The sequence below is a fragment of the Colobus angolensis genome, unplaced genomic scaffold (genome assembly GCF_000951035.1).
Source record: "Colobus angolensis palliatus isolate OR3802 unplaced genomic scaffold, Cang.pa_1.0 Scaffold118, whole genome shotgun sequence".
Lineage (NCBI taxonomy): Eukaryota > Metazoa > Chordata > Mammalia > Primates > Cercopithecidae > Colobus > Colobus angolensis.
Window position 1 is genome coordinate 7,581,264 of NW_012112919.1, and position 21,304 is coordinate 7,602,567.

The following is a 21,304-nucleotide window of genomic DNA, read 5'->3' on the forward strand; positions in this document are numbered from 1 at the left end:
CTTGAGCCACCGCGCCCGGCCCGCATTTTTTTTTTTATACTTTAAGTTCTGAGGACATTTTCATCATCCTGTGGAACTTGTTTAATGCACAATTTTGAGTCCCACACTAGACTTCAGTCAGAATTTATGGGTGGAGTCAGAGCTCCACGAATGATTCTGATTTGCAGCCATGAACTATTAGTCTGGCCATAGTTGGAAGGACTGATAAGAGGACTTCATCCACACCACACATCTAGGCTGTCTGAAATCTGCCTTCTGACCTGTTCCACCCCACTGCCCACTACTTCTCCCAAGGCGTCTCTGATAGTCAGGCGAGCAGTCTCAGCCTCTGAGGCAGGTCTGGTCCTCAACCCATACATGTACAGTTGACCCTGGAACAACACAGCAGGTAGGGTGTCAACCCCCAAGCAGTTGAAAATCGAGTATAGCTTTTGGCTCCTCCAAAACTTAATTACTAATAGCCTACTGTTGGCCGGAAGCCTTACCAATAACATAAACCATTGATTAACATTCTGAGGCCGGGCACGGTGGCTCACACCTGTAATCCTAACACTTTGGGAGGCTGAGGCAGGTGGATCATTTGAGCCTAGGTGTTCAAGATTGGACTGGGCAACATGGCAAAATTCTGTCTCTACAAAAATAGGCATGGTGGCACGTGCTGTAGTCCCAGCTACTTGGGAGGCTGAGGTGGGAGGATGAATTGAGCCCAGGAGGTCAAGGCTGCAGTGAGCTATGATTGTGCCACTGCACTCCAGCCTGGGCCACAGAGTAAGACCCTGCGTCAAAAAAAGAATTTTAAAAACATATATCCTTCATGTTATATGTATTATATACTGTATTCTTACAATGAAACAAGCTAGAGAAAAGAAAGTCATAAGAAAGAGAAATAGGGTACTGTTCATTAAGTGAAAGTGGATCATCGTAAAGGTCTTCATCATCTTTACATTGAGTAGGCTGAGGAGGAGTTGGTTTTGCTGTCTCTGCGCAAAAAAAAAAAACGATTGCAGAGAAAGAAGAGGTGGAGGAGGTAGAAGGGGAGACTGGAAAGGCAGGCACACTAGGTATAACTTTTTTTGAAGAAAATCTGTGTGTAAGTGGCTCTGTGCAGTTAAAACCCATGCTGTTCAAGGGTCACCTGTATTTGTAAAAGTCCCCATGCCTTTGCATAAGTTCGTCCTGCCTGAAATGTGTTCCTCCTCTTCTAAGGGTCTGTTCACTTTCTTTTTTTTTTTTTTTTTGAGACAGAGTCTCTGTCGCCCAGGCTGGAGTGCAGTGGCGCGATCTTGGCTCACTGCAACCTCCGACTCCTGGGTTCACGCCATTCTCCTGCCTCAGCCTCCCAGTAGCTGGGACTACAGGGCCTGTTCACTTTCTAGAGCACTTTCACTTTCTAGAGAACTCAAGTGCCTCTTCTGTTTCCTTCGAGAATCTTTCTCTCGCCACTCTTGTTGAGTGCATCCCTGGCCTGCCATTGTACTGTGTATGGGAGTTCTGTCTCACCAGAGTGTAAGATCTGGGAGGTGGGAATAAATGTTACACACATCTTTTTTTCCTAGTACTGGACATAGAGCTAGCAAACATCTGACTGGATTGTGACGATGATTGTGCAGCTCTCTAAATTTTCCAAAAATTGTTGAATTGTATACATAAAATCGGTAATTATTTTATGGTTATACCTTAGTAAAGTGGTAAAAGCTTCACTGATGAGTCTGATGCTCAGGACACGTTAATTGTGTTCAATACTTGGTGGCATTGATACATCTCTTAATTTTTAATATCTGGATGCATACTTTGGAGTATTATATTAAGTATATACACTCCTATCTTTACAGGAATCCTACGGCCCCTGAATATTTTGGCATCTTCAACCTATCGCAACTGTGTCAAGAATGCCTCTCTTATTTCTGCATTGTCCACTGGACGCTTTAGTCATATTCAGACACCAGTTGTTTCCTCCACTCCCAGACTTACCACATCTGAGAGGAACCTGACATGTGGGCATACTTCAGAGATCCTTAATAGGTAGAGTATATTTCTTTGTGGGTATATATTCTCCTGCCTCAGCCTCCTGAGTAGCTGGAAAGTTCTGGGATTACAGGCGTGAGCCACTGTGCCTGACTGGTAGAGTATATTTCAATAAACATGATGCTTAGACAAACTTTCCAAGATATTCATGCCTGCAAAGGTATCCTAGAAGTAGGTGGTATTCTTTGCCTACCTGCAGTTAATTATGTAGACTTCTGCTTGATTGAGTGGGAGACTCTGACTGACATCCATGTATCTAGGCGCCTGCGGCAGGAAAATGCCAAATACAGCATGCTTCTGATATTGTATGTGTGCTTTCCTGCATGGAAGCTGTCATCCAAAGTAGAGGGTGCACAAGATGCTCAGTTTGTAAGGATGGGGTGCGTGTGTTGGTCATTCAGTCAGCAAACATCCAGTTAAACACACCTGGGTGCCTAGCACTGTAGTTGGCAAAAAGGACACAAAGGTAAACAAATTGAAGTCCTCAAGGAGTTTGCAATCTGGTGGGAAGATGGATAAGAAATCAAGCGATGATAATAGAATGAATTATTTTACAGGAATTGAGGGGGTAGGTTTTAGAAGACTTGCGAGTTGGTGATGGTTGCTATTCTAATTTATGCTTAATATCACGGGTCATTGGAAGTAATATTGTGTATGAAAAGTTAGTTCCATCCCATTGGCGCAGTCATTTCTCAGTATAGATATGAATTTTAATCCTTTAATCAGTCTGATTATATACTAAAAATTTTTTAATATATTTTTAGATTGGCCCCCGTGCTTCCAAGTGTCCTGAAGCTACCAGTCAGATCTCTAACATACTTCAGTACAAGAAAAGGCAAGAGAAAGACTGTGAAAGCTGTCATCTATAGGTTTCTTCGACTTCATTGTGGCCTATGGGTGAGGAGAAAGGTGGGTCTTCACACTGTTACTAAATTGAAAAAGGAGTGTGAGGCCGGGCGTGGTGGCTTACATCTATAATCCCAGCACTTTGGGAGGCCGAGGCAGGTGGATCACGAGGTCAGGAGTTCAAGACCAGCCTGGCCAACATGGTGAAACCCCGTCTCTACTAAAAATACAAAAATTAGTCAGGCGTGGTGGCAGGCACGTGTAATCCCAGCTACTCAGGAGGCTGAGGCAGAGAATTGCTTGAACCCAGGAGGTGGAGGTTGTGAGTCAAGATCGAACCACTGCATTCCAGCCTGGGTGACAGAGCTAGACTCCATCTCAAACAAAAAAGGAGTGTGAGCAGATTAAAATGAAACAGAATTCAGCCAGGCACTGTATGTAGCTCACGCCTGTAATCCCAGCACTTTGGGAGGCCAAGGCACTTGAGGTCAGGAGTTCAAGACCAGCCTGGCCAAAATGGTGAAACCCCATCTCTACTAAAAATAGAAAAATTAGCCAGGCGTTGTGGCAGGTGCCTGTAATCCCAGCTGCTTGGGAGACTGAGGCAGGAGAATCGCTCAAACCTGGAAGGCGGAGGTTGCAGTGAGCCAAGATCACGCCCCTGCGCTCCAGCCTAGGTGACAGAGTGAGACTTCATCTCAAAAAAGAAGAAAGCAAGCAGCCAAAGACCAACCAGTTTTGCAAAACCATTTTTGAGATATAGTAACTGCCCAAATCGTAATTCACTTTTATTACTTGGAAATTAAATCTTTAAAAATCAAAATTTGGTTCCCTGTAAAAATAAAATAGTTGGTAGAACTTTCTTGATGTTTGAAAGGTTGAAAGGATTCTCCCGTTTTATAAACAGTCCTAAATTTGTAGATAAATGGGTTGATTGGAACTCTCAGCTCTTATCTCTGTTGAAACACTGGTGGGTAGTTTCCTACACCAGTCAGCAGAAGCTCATATAATCCATAAGCAGCTAAACTAAAGGTCTAATTTCTGAGTTTTGTGAATTTGAGACCACTGGAAACATTTCTTCCCTTGTGTGTGTGTGTGTGTGTGTTTTTTCTTTTTTTTTGAGACAGTGTCACTCTGTTGCCCAGGCTGGAGTGCAGTGGCACAATCTTGGCTCACTGTGACGTGTGCCTCACGGGCTCAAGCCATTCTCCTGCCTCAGCCTTCCGAGTAGCTGGGATTACAGGCATACACCACCATGCCAGGCTAATTTTTGTATGTTTAGTAGAGACAGGTTTTCACCATATTGGCCAGGCTGGTCTTGAACTCCTGACCTTAAGTAATCCACGTGCCTCAGCCTCCCAAAGTGCTGGGATTACAGGCATGAGCTGTGGCACCTAGCCCCCACTTTGTTTTTATACCAATTATTTCCAGGTCCTCTTCCAGCCCTAGGTAGAATGAAATGGGTGGGTTTCCTTGCCTTCCTTTCCATGTCCCTCTCACTGGGCTCTGGAGCCCTCATGTTACTGTAAAGAACCCGATCATACTCTCCGATCATAATACCTAGCTTCAGTAGTTCAGGGCTCCCGAAAGTATACCCAGTATAGAATGCCCTGCCTCTTCAAAATCTAATTTTCAGAGAAAAACAAAAAATCTGGGTAGATGAATTCATACTAACGTGTAAAACAAAGTATCTTCCGTGACACGGTTTCATCCAGCAGTCCTTGATATTTATTTATTCCCTCCTTCCATTTTTGAATCTACAGACTGTGTAAAAAAATTCAAGCATTTTCATAGTGGTTCCATTCTGTGAATAATCTTTAAAGCATACTGGTGGTAATGGGCAGGGCAGCAAATTAAGTGTTTGTACATCAGAGATCCATAGTAACCCAGTTTGGCCTACAAACTATAAAATTATTACACAGATGTGGAGATTTGGCTTTGAATGTTTGCATTTAAAATTGTAAACAGTGAGTAGCAAAAATTTAACTTCTAGCATTTTAAAACCAGAACTATTAAATAACCTTTCCTAATTTCATCACTGTCCTTATAGAAGTTGATGGTCACAGTGATGATACTAAGACATGTCAGAAACCCAAGGCACATTCTCAGCAAAGAGCCATGGTTTTGTTCAGTTGGTATTGTGCCATAAAGAACCCTTGGCTTGAAAGGACCCAAGGGCTCACTGTGTGGTTTTAGCCAGATGTTAAGCTGGATGGCACCTAAGATCCCTTCTACTTTAAACAGGCTATGATTATAGTTTTTATATTCAATCTAATTTTCCTTTCCTGTCTTTAAAAATTAATTATTCAAAATTAATAATACCTGTATGGGTGTATATGAAAGTTCTGGGTTAAATATGTGGGTTAACCATTCCTTCACCACTCCTAATAATAGTCTTACCATATTCATAATTCCTTAGAAAAGTACTTCCTATAAAAATTGGTCCCTTGTGTGTGAAAAGAATAAATGAAGCAATATATTTGAGAACTGTGCTTCTCAGCTCTTGTAATACTCAGCTTAAGAAATATTAATGTTGTTACCTAGCCAGCACTGCATCCTCCTCTACATTAGGAAAGACAGTGGTTAAGAACTCTTATTAGCCTGGGCAAGATGGTGAGACCTCATCTCTACAAAAATTTTAAAAATTAGCTGGGTATGGTGGTGTACACTTGTGGTCCCAGCTATATGAGAGGCTGAGGCAGGAGGATCACTTGAACCCAGGAGGTAGAGGCTGCAGTGACTGTGATCACGCCACTGCACTCCAGCCTGGGAGTTTCTCAAAACAAAACAAAAAAAGAACTCTTATTAGCCCTTAGACCTCTGTCTGCTACTTCTCTAATCAATGGTTTCTTTTTTTAAAGATGTAAAATAAGAATAATAGTACGTTGTTAAAGATTGCTGAAGAGATAGTAAGATCATACCTATTAAGTTAGTGATTATAATTCTATGTCATTATCTTGTACTTTCCCAGCCACACACATTTAGTTTTATTTTCTGTGAGTTTAAGTAACATTTTTTTCTAAAATATTATTTATTACTATTTCTTTTCAAACTACACATGCTTTCTCCATCCCGCCCCCCCCCAATAAAGAATCACATCTTTCCAAGAAATATTCCAGGCCCTGTGGAAGTGTGGTTTTTGTTCTTATTGGGTCTATAAACCTTGAGTTGTGAAGATACCTGTTGTTTCATACATAATATGATGTTTTACATTTCTTTGTAATATCTGACAGGCTGGCTATAAGAAAAAATTATGGAAAAAGACACCTGCAAGAAAAAAGCGATTGAGGGAATTTGTGTTCTGCAATAAAACCCAGAGTAAACTCTTAGATAAGATGACGACGTCCTTCTGGAAGAGGCGAAACTGGTATGTCGATGATCCTTATCAGAAGTATCATGATCGAACAAACCTGAAAGTATAGATTAGAAGTTTCACTTGTTTCTCAGTTATTGGATATGTATTTTTGTGTACATGATATCTTTGCAAAAATGGATAAGTACAAAACTTGATGTAAATTGTACCAATGAATATGTAAACATACAGTGACAACATTAAACTTATAAAAGTGTAAAACTTAATGGATCAGACTTTGCCAGATTTGGTTAGAGAAACAGAAATTTAGAATGGTGCATTATTTTTAACAAATGGTATTGGCTTAACTAGTTGTTTCAGTTAGGCTCCTTTAGTTGCAAGGAATCTCAAGTGGGACAAACATAAGAAGACTCAAAAGCCACAAGTTAGCTCAAACAGTATGACATTATGTTAAGGATATGTGCCTGGGAATTCAGGAACCACCTTACCAACCCCATCTCCCACCCAGAAATCACCCCCCAGTCTCAGGAAGAGCAGAAATTGGGTGGTGCTCCTCAGCAGGGGCAGGTGGATGTTTAGGCTTAGGCTCTGCCACGCATGTGACTTGCTTCTTTTTACATTGTTAACTCCATTCTCTTTGTGTTCACCAACTTCTCTACACAGCTTTTGCATACTTACAGTTTCTGTTCCTTTGGAATAACTTTAACTTGCATCTTTGAGGTTCTTTTCTACGTCGTGACCTTCAGCTCCCGTCTCTAGTGTCCAGTTGCCAAGGAAATTTAACTGGGCCAGACTACCTTTTTATACTAGGTCTGGTTGGGTCATTGTCTAGAGCAGGGATTGGCTGTTCTTAAGTCGGGAGCCCACCCTAGCCCGCTTTGTATTAGCAAGTTTGCATGCAGCAAAAAAAGAGTTATGTGAGCAATTTCACTTGGAGGTTCACATGGGGTGGCAGCACACTTAACGTCTAACACACCAGGTTCATTGTGTTCATAACACTTGTCATTTATTTTAACAACACTTTTTCATAGAGAGGAGAGGAGCCCTTCAGCATGCTCATTCATGAAACAGAAGAGGCTGTACAAGTGAAGACAAGGGCCTTTTATGCAAGTTTTGAAAGATAGGTATTTTTTTTTTTTGGAGACAGGAGTTTTGCTCTGTTGCCCCGGCTGGAGTGCAGTGGTGCAATCATAGCTCATTGAAGCCTTGCACTCCTGGGCTCAGGTGGTCCTCCTGCCTCAGCTTCTCAGGTAAGGATATGTATTTCTTAAAAGTTAGTTTATCCATTTCAGATTTCATGTTTTCATTTGTAAGGATAAACTTTTCCCACAAATTTTCAACAATCATTGTAGAAACTAAGGGGAGAAAGTAATCTCAGTTGTTTTAGAAATGATGAAAGAGTTAAGCATTGTTTACTTGAAGTGGGCAGGGAAGCATCTCTTCAATTGAGTGGTTACAGTCTAGGGCAGTGGTTCCCAACTCTCCCATCAGAATCACGTGGGAAACATTTTCAAACAGCAAAGTACTTTGAAAACCATTATTAAATAGAATTATGTATGAATTACTGTTTCAGAAACTTTAATGTAGTAGTTGGTGATAAGATGAAATTCCTCTGTTAGTAAAATTATGAAATTGAAGTTCTGCAGCATGTCAGGCCAGGATTATTAGGGGGATTCCTTGAAAGTAGTGTGTGTTTATTAAAAGGAGAAAGGATAACAATAGAATATTCTACAACCAGAAGTCCAAGTGCGTGTCTGTTTATGGGAGCAATAAATAAAGAACAGACATTTGATTTGAGGTAAGGTAAAAGCCTGAAACATGGAATGGCATTCTGTTTTGATGGATTTTCATTTCTTCGCACTTCTGAGACGGCAAAGCCAACCACTTAGAAGGCTTCCACATCTTTGTCACCTGCCTGGCTCCTGCCCTTTGATGTACCTCTGGGTAGTGGGATGGAAATGGTGTCTGCAGAAGTTGGGGAGAAGGAGACTTTTGCACAGCCTCCATGACTTCTTTAACGCAAATATAGATGACAAGGGTCTCTGTTACAGGGGCCTCAGAGCACCTTCGTTTCTCCTCTAGACCAGGGACAGGAGGATAGAGATAAGGACTGGCAACCAGAGCCTCAGCATCCAAAGATGGTCTGAAGTGGGACGGCTGACAGGCACATAACTTAGGGGAAAGGGAATTTCATACGTACGATTTTTGTTTTTTGGGTAGGAGGGCTTATCATCAACACTGATTTTATAATCTGACAATAAATGAAAGACAATGAATGTCTTTCATTAAAAAGCTTACCTAAATGATGTTCGATTATATGTATAATTTATAACATATGCATAGTTTGTTTATTTGGGTGTATGTATAATTTATTGAACACCTACTATGTCCCAGCGTATCTACAAAACTAGGTACATACATATCTATCTAACTGCTAATCCATATTTCCAGTCTTACAAAGGACATAATGATTAGTTAAGCCCTAATTTATATTTGAGGAAACTGAAGCTGAGAGAGGGTTAAATAAATTACCCAAAGTACAGCTAGTAAGACCCAGAATCTCAGTCTCACTCCTTGGGATCCTGTGTATTTCCCTGAGTCTTCTAACAACATAAGAAAATTCATATATAAATCAACAAGTGACTGTAATCTGGTACTATAAATACTAAATAAACACTTCTTCATAACACTGTACCAATTTGGCTTTTTGTGTTTGTTTTTGTATCCAATATATTACCTTTGTCATTAACAAAAATTATATCTCTCATTATATATTTCTCGGATCTGAAGTTTTTATTCATAATCAGTAATTTCTGTAAAGGACAAATCTGTCTCTATTTTCCATATCATTTAGAAATATACCACATTCACTCTTTTTGATGTGAACTTTCCCAGGAAATTTCTCTCGTGCCTGTTTAGTTTTATAAGAGTGTCATTTTGTGCTATTACATCAATATCCTGTTTTATTTCCATTATGTTTTTCAACAACCAAAGAAAATAAGGTTTTTCTTAAAAAGTTAGACATTTTCTCTTATTAATTCTGTATCCTGATATTTACAGCTGAAGATAAACTATTTTAACTTAAGTGTAAAATGGTTTAGAATAGCAAATGATACAGTCCACTCAGAGTTTACAAAAAAAACGTTTACCAGGTAGACACTTAATAAATAAAACAAGCACTTGGAAAAAGTTCTTTGAAAACAGACCTAGGGACATCCACCTGCATCTTTTGCACAGATTTCATTAAGAAAAGGCCAGATCTAAAAATGTACTGTCAAGAAACAAGCAAACCAATGCATACATACGTAGGTATTCTAAATAGAGGTTTATGTGGTGTCCATTTAGAGTGACTGATGCAAATACCAGTTGTAGAAGCATTAATCTAAATCTTTTACTCGGCGACAGATTTCCTCTGTGAAGTCTGAGCATTTTGCATTGCCTCCCACATCTTTTGTCAAGCTCTTTCCGTCCTTAATTGTAGCAAAACATGTGGCCTCGATTCTTGCAGGATGGTCAAATTTTATTACTTTGCTTTTCTGTCCTATGCCAACTCTTAACCTGGATAATCCTAGTTCTGTCAACATTGGCCCAGGCTCAGTAAATAAACAAATGAATGGATTTCCAGGCTTTTTTTCCCATCTCTTCCTGCTTTTAGTCCTCTGAATCTGCTTCTTTGCTTACTGCTGCTTTATTTTACAGTGGTTTTGTCAAACCTAGAATTATAGGACTAAAAATGCAAAGAAATTGGGTCTGTATTTTGATGTTTCAAATTTTGAGCTTCCAAGTCTTTGTGGCCACCCAATGAAGTTTGAGTCTGCCTGTTCAGATGTGAAAGGTAAGGGCTGCAGCAGGTTTTAGGGCATCCCTTCCACCCACAGTGGCCCTTCACCACCCTGTTGTCACCTGCACAGGCACTCCCCCATTTGTAGATGAAGAAATGTTCAGAGAAGAAAAATGATGGACCAAAGGTCTGTTTGCACAATTGAAACTCTACCAGTGGACTATTCTATTTTCACGACTACCTAGTTTCTGCTGATGATTTTTTTAAATGTAAAATAAAAGTGATACTTTCAGGTTTGCAGTTGTGTGATGAACTGGTTTTCAAAACACTTATATCATCTGATTTTCTTACCCTCTCAACATCCTATGCAGCAGGCATGGGGCCAAGTCACCAGGCCAGTCCATGGCTGAGCACTCAGCTTCTAATCCTTGCTACCTCCCATATTTGAAAAAAAGTATTTCCTTTTTCCTTTTAAGCCCAACATTACAAAGATGTTTTTTAAAAGAAAAATGTTAAGACTTTATTCAAGATGTGTATCAGGCATTATAACAAAACAGCAGAACTTCAACCTTTGGAATACTGTAATTTTACATCCCTTTGATGCACAGTCCAGTATACTATTTTATTACAGATCGTTCTATAGGGAGTACAGAAATGAACTAGAGGAAATGTGCACAGTCACAATCCAGAATATCAGCTCTGGGAGTGTACACTGTTAGAGGATGAAGCACATCCTTTGCCATTTCAAATACTGTGCCAGGTGGAAGACTAGGAAGGCTCAAAGATGGTCATGGTTGACAAGCACTCTTATCACAAACACATGGACAGCTTATCATAGAGAACACATTTCAAAGGCCAGCAAAGTGAGCAAGCTATTCACACAAAGCCAGGAGGGATTGTGAGTAAACTCTCCAGTTCATAAGCACAAGTCCACATCTCACCTCCTCAGAACAGGTGCTCAATGGCAATTAACTAAAAGTTATGACGTGAACATTACAGACTTTCCAGCTAGCATTTTGTAAACAGCCTGTGTCTGTAAGTCAGCAAATTAAAAACATTCAGTTGTATCCTCTAGACAGAACACCACACCACTACATGTACACTTACAGGCTTTCACATTTTATGTCAGTTCATACACAAATGTACAGCTTGTCAGATACGTAAACACATTTTGCCAGAAATATGACAGCTGCTCTCAGTTGTACAGTGAGTGTCTTTAAGAGAGAAACCGACTCCCTAGTCAACACTTGAAGGAAAAATAGTTACATTTACATTAAGACAGCAGTTTGGATACCTTCATATTTTTCAATCTTGAATGAGAAGTAATATAGCATGTCTGAGAATAGAGCGCTTCAAACTTTTTTTGGCATAGTTAAGTGCAAACTTGATAACCTGTACTTGTCACAACTTTCCATTGTAAAATGGTGAAAATATAGCTTGTTCACAATAGGATTTTAAACTGCTGCTAAAGGCAATTTATTGTTATGGCAAAAAAAAAAATTGCTAAGAAGCTGTGTAAGCTTTTTTTTTTTTTCCTGCTCTTGTTTCTGATAATTCTGGGTACTTCCAACTAACAGGTAAATATATTTTAAAGAGTGTATTATTCTTCCGTCTGGAACTACTCATTGAGCACAAAGAAAACATTTTCGGTCTTCCTTAACAGATTTAGGTATCGGTGAGTGTGGGGCACAGAAAATGAGCAAACAGCCTCTTTTTATCCTCTCAGCCACAAATTTGCTTTTAGGTATATTTTCCTATACTCTTTTGCAAATTACAAAATCACCTTCAGAGGAACTATGGGTAGATGGGATTCCAATATGCATATCTGGCAACAATCAGCTTCAAATTAAACCCTTTCTGGGGTGGCGAAGGTCCAGCTAATGTATCATCAGCAAAGGCCTCTAATATGTGTTTGCGTAGTAATGGAACAGTTTTTAATTGGGCCTGTTTATAGTTGATTGACAGTTCTATGTGGTATATAACACTAATTATCTAGTCTTCTGGGCATATCCACGAACAAATACAATCCAAATATTATGAGTAACTGGGTTGTGACCACTGCATGCATTACACTGAAAGAAAACACCAACTCGAAGCACAAATATATTATTCTTACATTTCGGCTCAGCTCTCAGCAGGGAGAGCAGCTACCTCGGACTACAGTGCTATTTAAACCAGATTCTTTTCAAATAAAATTCTCAATCTAAGTGGAAAGCCCCCTCAGAGAGTGCCTTATTCCCCTACTAAGCAATCCAGTCTTGTATAAAACGTCTGATAAGGCCTGTAGTGCCCACTGAGTGTGAGTCTGCTGTTTCTATTCTGCACAGGCCAGGAGGGGAACAGAAGGTGTGAGCCACAGGTGCTCCTGGGTCTGACCAGCAAGTGTGACCCATAAAGATCTCAAGCTCGGAAACCATTCTAGAGCCCACCATTTGATGGTTACACATGTGTTTCAGATGTTTGTTATGGTGTATCTGAAACAGCACAGTTCTCAGTTTTTTGTGTGTTTGTTTTTGCTAAGCTAAACAAGTTTCGCTAGAGTTCACTAAAACAAGGTGCTCAGAGTGTAAGCTCCTCTGTCTGGGGAAATCAGCAGCACTGGTCACGATGAAGGAGAAATTGTCCTTTGTCAAGCACAGAATTACTCCTTCCAACAGCTCTACCCGTTCCCATCCTCAAGAAATTGCGCCAAGGGTGAGCTACCTGCCTATCCCTGGAAAAGATTCAGAAGCTCCTAATCCAGAATCCAGGGAGGAGATGAGCTTCCTGTGACTTTTCTCTTATCCTAGGGTGTTCCCCTGACCTCTCATCACACTTTACTGTGTTGTGAAATATTGTTTCTCTTAGTTTGTAACTTGTCTGGTCTTTTGACTAAACAACTATCTAAAGAATATAGACCACATTCCTGCAGGGAAAGGGATGTCTTACTGGAGTTGTATTTGGAAGCTTTATAAGCACATCTGAGATGTTCTCTAGAATCAAAATATTTTTCTATATTTGTTTTTGCAGTTTTCTTACATGTCAGAACCTCTGGCAGCCCTTGCAAGTCCATTATATTAAAAGCCAAAAGCCATAAATATGTACATCATAGTTCAAAGTATTAGTATCAAGAACAAAGAAAGTTTTAAAAAATGCTTTGTTTGCATTTACAGGACTAAAAACTAAGTATGCAACAGATAAATTACAAATGTACATCTCAGCGGCATAGGGGTGATTCTCTTATCTTTCTAATTAACACACTGCTGTCTATAATGAGAATCCAATTGTGGAAAATTACCAACCTCAGAAGACTTAAAGGTCACCACCCCCACCCCTACTACCTTTCCCTTTAGCCTCTCCCCAGCAAAATAAAGGGGGAAAAAAAGAAATCCTTAAAAGTGGAAGGGGAGAGAGAAAAGGCCATGTTTGTGAGGCTGCACACTCAAAGCACACCCAGCTTGCGGATTTCTGTGTTATTAGTGAATAGCTCTTTAAGGCAGAGAAGAAACATTCTGTGGATCCGGTGCTGTTGGCTCATCTCACTCACGTGGTTTCGGTGGCTGAGGATGAGGTACTTTTCTTCCTGAAGCGAGATCGAAGGATTCTAGGCGGTGCCTGGTAGAGAAAACAGAAAGGTGTCCCTCAGTTTGGTGTGAATGTGGAATCTTGAGGTCAGCACCTGGAAGGCATTGTGTTGAGACTTCCAGCTCCTTTGGCCAATGCTGGCTAGGACTGGGGTCTCCCTGAATCTCCACAACAGGAAGCAATCATCAGAGTCCCATCCCACATATCCCATGAAGCTGACCCTTTGAGAGGCTGATGCCTCCCTCTTAAATTAGGCTCCTCGATCTCCCAAGGGAACGGTTGTGCAGAATGACACATCTTTGTTGTTTCCGCCTGAGGAGCAAAATGATCTTAAATGATTCAGCAGGAGGAGACATCTCCCCATCGCTTCCTTTGCTTTTGTTATTTCCTTTGGGAACCAGCCTAATGTTTTTTGGCACTTGCCTCAAATTTTCATCACCAAATTTCCAGTCCTCTTTCTGGATGTGAAACCTCTTAATGTACAGCACACCACACCACAAAGGCAAACACCAGGTTGGAGTTCAGGTTGAATATCCCTTATCCGGAAATGCTTAGGGTCAGAAGTGTTTTGGATTTCAGATTTTTCTTTCAGATTTTGGAATATCTGCATATACATTCCAATTGAGCACTGCAATCTGAAAATCTGAGATTCAGAATGCTCCTAAGAGCACTTCCTTTGAGCATGACCTTTGTGCATCATGTCCGCAAAGAATTTCAGATTTTTCAATTAGGGATGCTCAACTTATATAAAGGGCTCCACCTCATGTCTCCCACAGATGACTCTCAAGGGACCCCTCCTTCCATAGGATACACAGATCACAGGAGGAGTTCCTATTTCAATGAAAGTGAAGGGGACTTTTTCTGGCACAGCACTTGAAGGGGTTCGCACAACTGGCCCCAACCTACCCTCAGCCCCCGTATCTGTCCACCTCTCTGTATACACATAGAACTTGCTCTACACTGTGCCCATTCACACCTGTCTTCCTTCTGACTGGAAGCCCTTCCCTCCCTCCTCTGTCTTGCATATTTCTAGGCCTCCTGAGGACCCAGCTCAAAGGTCACTTCTGCAAAGGTTTCCTGGCGCCCCTCTTGCCACTGCCTAGCCACACACAACCAGGCATTGTCACCTCCTGTGTTCTCTCATCATGTTTTGTACATGTCCCACAGCAGAGGACTTTGCACCCAGTGAGAAGGGGTTGTGTGGGGGCCCTGCTCACTCCCCACCAGACTGGGGACTTCCTGAGGGCAGGAATGTGCCTATGGCACATTCACTACCATTTCCTGGTGAGTGGCTCAGTGCTGGGCAGGCACGTAGAAGGGAGGGAGTGAAAGCTAGAGAACAAGACTCAGGCCCTCTCATAGAATCCTCATGCTACAGCCTTACCACTACGAGATGCTTACCAGCCACCTCTGGACAGAGAATGAAAACAGAAACAACGGAACCCACCTTTACAGTAATCTGCCTCTTGGCAGGCTGGTGAACAGTAAACAGTAAAGCATTTTGTGCAGCTTTAATAAACAAAAGCAAAACAGCACAAACCCTTGGGCCCTAGAATTCTTTAGGCTGGGCTCCTCTCCCCATCAGGAGGCTCCCCAGGCCAGATTGCCCAGGCCGGACTCCTCCAGCAGTGTCCAAGCCCAGAACATCCTTTCCCAAACCCTCTAACTTTAAAAGGGATGCATGTGTGCCTCACCTTGGAAAGGAACCTGATTAACTGCACATAGAGGTGGTCATAATTACAGTCCTAACGAATAAGAATGCTAGGCTGCTCAGTGTCTGTGGAAGGGAATATTTCAAGGCATCTCCCCATGTAAGTCTCACAAGGGTCTGTACAGAGACTTCCTGTTTGCTTCAGATGGCCTCTCAGGCCATGATACTCAGCAGATGGGGAATAAGAGAGGAGACCTTAGGAAGCAGAGAGAAAGACTGGGGTCCCTGCACCTGCGCTTGTAACTGGTGACTCCCTACCCACGTCACAGAGCAAGGCCCAAGAGGCTCCAGGCTCAGCCCTCCTGCTGCCAGAACTCCATCCACATCCTACAACTGACAATAGCATGTATGTCAAGGGTATTGGTTCTGGTAACTCTAAAGGGCTGTACCCCTTCAGTAACATTTCATGAATAGCTACTTTGTACCAGGCACTATGCTGTCTCTTGGAGATACAGTGATGAACAAGCCTTGTTCTTACTTATGAAAACTTTTCAAATAACACATTCTGAGTTTTCTTCCCTCAAAACACTCATTTAGGTTGCTTTTCACTTGTATGTCAACTTAGAGTAGTAATAGTTAATACCTGGAAAAAAACAAAACAAAACAATAAAGACCTAGGTACTTTACCACTCTCCTATTACTTTCTTTTTTTTTTTGAAAAGGAGTCTCGCTGTGTCATCCAGGCTGGAGTGCAGCAGCCCAGTCCCACTGCAACCTCCACCTCCCGGGTTCAAGCGATTCTCCTGCCTCAGCTTACCAAGTAGACGGGATTATAGGTGGACGCCACTATGCCCAGCTAATTTTTGTATTTTCAGTAGATAAGGGGTTTTGCCATGTTGGCCCGGCTGGTCTCGAACTCCTGACCTCAGGTGATCCACCTGCCTCAGCCTCCCAAAGTGCTGGGATTACAGGCGTGAGCCACTGCACCCAGCTCACACTCCTATTTCTAAATGAAATTAATAGGATTTCCTCTCCTTGGCAAGTAGTTGCATGCTATCCAGTGGCTGGTTCTGCTTGTCTGATGGAAGGAGATCTTTCCACCCCAGGTATTGAGGAGATGTTGGTGCCCTAAGAGATGCTGCTCCCAGGACCCCCAATCTCCAGGGCACACAGCCTTTGGAAAACACACTCCAACCCACAGCCCCAGACACCGTGTACCTCCACGGGCAATTCCGTCCTTCGAGGTGCTTTATACTTGTACATGAAATCCAGCAGGTCTTCCTCCTCCTCGTCAGAAAACGCCAATGGGTTTTGGACCTGGTGGGGCTCCCATGCCTTCACACCACCCTCATTCACATCTCCCTCAACCACTTAATGTCCATTTACAATCTACACAGAGGAGACAAAGTATAGCAAGGAGGCATCAGTGCAGGGAGCAGGGAAGGGCAAGGTTAGGCACACAGCACAGCAAGCCAGGCCTGTGAGGACAGCTGAGGCCCCTGCGTCTGAGGAAGCACTGATGTTTTGGGGGCCTCCTTGTAGGGGGTCTGTGATTGTGAAAGTGAAGTTGTATGAATCTCCAGGCACTGTGCACAGAAACAACCACAGATTCAGAATCTACTGAAAAGCTACCAAGGCGGCACTACTTCCCTGAGTGAAGAAAGAAGCGGCCTTAACTGAGACAGATCAATCCCAGCAGCTCAGTCCTGTGATCCCACACCAGGTGAATGCTCAGGGAAAGAATCTCCTCTAGAGAAGATGGCAGCAGTGATGTGGTGTGTGGTGGGGAAGCAGTTTCTATGTTATACACACAAGCCATGTTGACAGTGTATATTATACTTGCATATTAAACTCCAAGCATTCTGTAAGAGACAGGATGTAAAATGCCAGGAGGCCTTAAGGGATAACCTTAAACAAAGCTATATAGTTTTTTTTTTTTTTTTTTTTCCCAAAAGCCCAGTCCTAGAGAAGCAGGGAAACCTAAGGAAGGAGAATCTGACAGAAGCCTCTGACAAAAAAAAAAAAAAAAGCAAGATTCCTGGTTTAGTCTGCCTTGAATACATCTGTAGGAAAAGCTTCAGAATTAATTCATCTCATTGAACCCACAGTATTTCTTAAATGTTAAATGCTAATACATACTCCATGTCATCTGGCTAGGCGGTTCTTAGCTAGCTGAGATGTCAAATATCTTCTGCCCCTACCCAGCTATCTGATATCATACACACACAGCTTTCTATGCTTCATCTACTGTTTTTACCTAGAATCACAGAATGCAGAACTAAGGAGATCTCAAGCCATCTGGTCCAATCACCATGAGGCCTCCAAATAGAAACCAGAGCTCTTCCTGGGACACCCTGCTCCTAAGAACATATTCGGCCACCAAATGTGCTCTCTCTCCATCAACAGTGGACTTGCTAGACTATTCCACTACCAGGTGTGGAGTAAAACAGACAACTGAACCCTCATCTTGGGCAGCTTTACCAGCTACTACTGCTGTGCTCCCCAACAGCCAGCAGGAGGCAGCACAGCACCGAAAGCTGAATTTTAGGCTGGGGTGTGATTGCTTCAGGCTGGGCCTTAGTAAGTAAAGTCCTGAGATCATTGATGTTCCTTTGATTTTTTTATTATTGTTATTATTTTTTATTTCTACTCTGCACTTCCCTCAGCTTATTTACTCTGGGTTTAGTTTGTCTTCTGCTCCCTTCCTCTATCCTAATCAGCTGCATCCTGTTGAGCACAAAGACCAGTGACTCCAGGGAGCCCTCGCTGAATACTCTGACCCTCCCTGGCCTCCCCACTCTGCGACCCGACAGTGCTTGGAGGCTGTGCCACACAGCTTGTGTTGGGTGCCCTGGTCCTCATGTCAGTCTCATTGCCTTAGCCAACAGAAGGCATCCTGAGGTTGGGGGGCCATGGCTGATCCTCCCTCAGTCCCTCTAAGCACCTGACCCAGGGCTGGGCACACAGTGGCCACTCATCAACTAAAATAAGTAGAATCCTGAAGTCATCTCAGTAGAGCTCGGCTCTCATCCCAAGTCAAAGCTTGACACTCCCATTAACCAAACCAGGAAATTCCTTCTGGACACAAATACCTCCTGCCTGGCAGGAGGGAAAGAAGACCGAAAGCCCTCAGACCAAGGCAAAAACTGCAGAAGCAGCCTGGCCAGCTCCACCCCAGCAGCAAACTCCATGATGTGGAAGTGGGGTAGGTACCATTTCGAGTCTGTGCCTCTGCATATGCTGTAACCTCCACATCCAGGTCCAGGGCTTTCCCTGTACTGATGGCTGTGGGTGTCAGAAGGTGGCCCAAAGTCACCGTGAGATCCTCAGGCATCTAACAACCCAGGCCAGTCATCCAGTCTGGATTCACTGAGGCTGAGCAATGAACTCACACATTACCAAAATCACTATCATCACTATAATCTCAGGCTTTGTGCATGTCCTCCACTGCAAGGATTGCAGGGTAGAAAAGAAATGATCCTCCAGCCCAGTAGGAGTGATGGTTCAAGGACAGCCCAGATATCCAAGCAGGATTAGAAACGAGTGCTCAGCTCAGCAGAGGCTGGGAGCAAAAAAGGTCAGTGTGGGTAGTAAGGGAGCCAGAAGTAGCCTCAGGAAGAAGCTACAGAGAGAACCTCCTAAAAAGAGAAGACCTCTCCTAGTCACTGTGTCCGCTGAGCATTTCTGCTAAGAGTGTTGTTTATAATATTTGCCTTCCTCTCAGAACCAGTGACAATAAACATTCTAAATAAGACAAGCTTCCACGCCTCTGGCTGGCTGTTGCACAGTGGACATGAATCTCTTAACTAATTGTATTTCCCTCTTTGCAGTGGTTTCAAGGAAGCCAGGTGTCTCAACAGTCTACACCTTGATGGCATGCATTTAAAATGTTCTTCTCCCCACTGATTCCATCTTACTTGCCCACTCCCTTTTCCCCATGCTTCAATTTTCTTACTTTGATTTGCTACTTTAGATATATTTCCATAAGTAGACCTAACTCCTTTTTATATCAGGAAGGAATATACATGGAGAAATGAACCCCACAGAACACAGTCCCAAAAGAAAGGCACCAGGAGGAGCATGAGAGTGAGTAGCTGGGTAGAAAATCCCATGCTCTGCCTCCTCCGTGTTCTTGTCCCTGAAGATCTAAAGATTGGTGACCCAACAGGTCCTTACCCCTGGCAACAGGCCTGAAAGAGTATTGCTATCCATATCTTAGGACTCTAATTGGCTCCCAGAGACAACGTGTATGGGAGGAGGGTCTCCCACCCAAGTTCATGGCCATAACAACTTGCAAACCTCAGGTGATGGTGGCCACAGCCTTGAGCCTGCAGAGCTGCCACTATGATGCCCAAAGCTGGGTTGCTTCTAGGAAAGGGCAGGGTCTCTGCTGTCTTCCACAGCAGGGGAATGGGTGTGTGGCCTTGGCTGATGTTTCTGTATTAGCAAACGTGTCAGCAGGGTTACAGCAGCCAAGGCTGCAGGCTCCACCTCTTCTCTCTGTGGGGAAGGCAGGGAGGGAGAAACCGGCAGAGCCTCTCAGCCTTTTAAAGGCCTATGTAGCCTGCACTGGGCCTAGGGCCGCCCCACCCCTGCACTGCAGTAGAACCTCCCCTAGGTTAGCAAAAACATCCCACACAGCACACATTAGCGGGAGCATTAATGGAAGGCAGCAAATGTCTGCAGAAGAGCACGCCTGTCTGGAACACTTACATCCACGTCCCCAACAGCACCGAGGAGAGAGAAAAGAACATTCCATTAGAGAAGGGTCTGTGGCACTGACACTCACACATGTGTGCACCATGCACACATGACCATCCACACACACTCACATGCACACATGTAAACACACACATGCTCACTCACTTCCCATGCTCTAAACCTCAGGCAACTCCTCCTGCTGTAATCAGGACACTGCCCAGAGGCCACACTCAAAATGCAATTCTCTCTCTCTCTCAGAGGACAAAAAGGATGACGGCTTTTAAAAATTATGTCCTACATGCTTGATTTTAAAAAGCGGGGAGGGACACCTCTATGACTAACCACACAGGCAGTAATCCAGAGTTCAGCTCTATATTACATAGAGGTAGGCAGAGAAAAAAGGAGAGAGAGAGATAATAATAGACACACAGAAAAAGAGAGACAAAGACATGCAGAAAACAATAGGGAATCAGTTGACAAATGGGGCAGGAACACAGCAAAGATGGGAAGAGAATGTTCTGGCATCTGAGATGTGCAGCTTAGAATAGAGGCTGCTGCCCTCTGGGGCCTCCAAGCTCTGTCACTGCCCTAAAAGGCACTTAGCAGCCTCTGAAAGGCCTCCTTTCCCCTACCCCCATCATGAATTAAGACCTGAATTTACAGCTCCTAGAAAATGTTCCTGTCTGCTAAGGGATCCTGGGGCTCTGCATGGCCCCAGAAGTAATTTGAATCTTCCCAGGCTTTGGTCTAAGTGAGCGCCCCCTGTGACACTTCAGGGGACCAGGAGAAAAGTGTCCCCGACACCTGTGAAATCCTCTTACTGCTTGAGAGTCAGCCTATAGCCCCAGGTGCAAGACAGACCTCCCCCAACACCATCTGCCACCACTGCACAACCCAGTAGACTGTCAAGAGTTGGGAGGACCAAGGGACACCTAATGGAGGGGGAGACCGAGGCCTGCAGAGTGCAGGGGTTTTCTCAAGGTCTCAGAGGGAATGGTGTAGGCCAGTCATCAAAGGGTTCCTCGCATGCAGACCTGAGAGCCAGGACACAGGTATTAAGAGGCCCTTGGAGAGGCAAAGGCCAAAGAAAGGAAGGGCTGGGGCAACGGCTTCCAGGTCTTGAGGCCGCCACCAGGCCTCACCTGCTTCCCACTGTCCAGCAACCCCCATCCCAGCAGCTCCCAACTTGCTCGGGGATGAGGAACCAGAACTTGGACACTGAATCCTGGACACACTCTTATGCATGTGCAGCCTTCCAGAACTATTCAGTTCCTACAATTAACCACAGCTCTATTGAAATGCACTGGAAACGCTCTGTCTGATCATGAAACCACCAAGTGTCATGGCAGGAAAGGGCTTCTGAGAGCAGCGCAGAGCAGTGCCAGGGGAAGAATGGAGGAGAGGACAGCCACTCTCCCCGACC

General features: G+C 43.3%; 2 protein-coding genes across 5 annotated transcripts in view; one reads left to right on the forward strand and one right to left on the reverse strand.

The window, feature by feature from the left end:
* The window catches only part of MRPL35 (mitochondrial ribosomal protein L35), a 19,739-nt gene extending 9,482 nt beyond the window's left edge, over nucleotides 1-10,257 (forward strand). The window contains exons 2-5 of one of the 3 annotated variants that reach the window (XM_011964225.1): nucleotides 1,833-2,022; nucleotides 2,790-2,934; nucleotides 6,105-6,238; nucleotides 10,096-10,257. In XM_011964225.1, coding sequence (XP_011819615.1) covers nucleotides 1,833-2,022; nucleotides 2,790-2,934; nucleotides 6,105-6,238; nucleotides 10,096-10,117 — 491 coding nt within the window. In that variant the 3' untranslated portion in view covers nucleotides 10,118-10,257. Of the gene's footprint in view, nucleotides 1-1,832; nucleotides 2,023-2,789; nucleotides 2,935-6,104; nucleotides 8,879-10,095 lie in introns of those variants that run through there. The other 2 variants (XM_011964235.1, XM_011964217.1) reach the window with 2 other exon arrangements.
* A 202-nt stretch (nucleotides 10,258-10,459) lies between these two features.
* Nucleotides 10,460-21,304, reverse strand: part of REEP1 (receptor accessory protein 1) — a 117,981-nt gene continuing 107,136 nt past the window's right edge. For both annotated transcript variants that reach the window (XM_011964197.1, XM_011964206.1), the window contains exon 7: nucleotides 10,460-13,559. In XM_011964197.1, coding sequence (XP_011819587.1) covers nucleotides 13,549-13,559 — 11 coding nt within the window. In that variant the 3' untranslated portion in view covers nucleotides 10,460-13,548. The remainder of the gene's footprint in view (nucleotides 13,560-21,304) is intronic.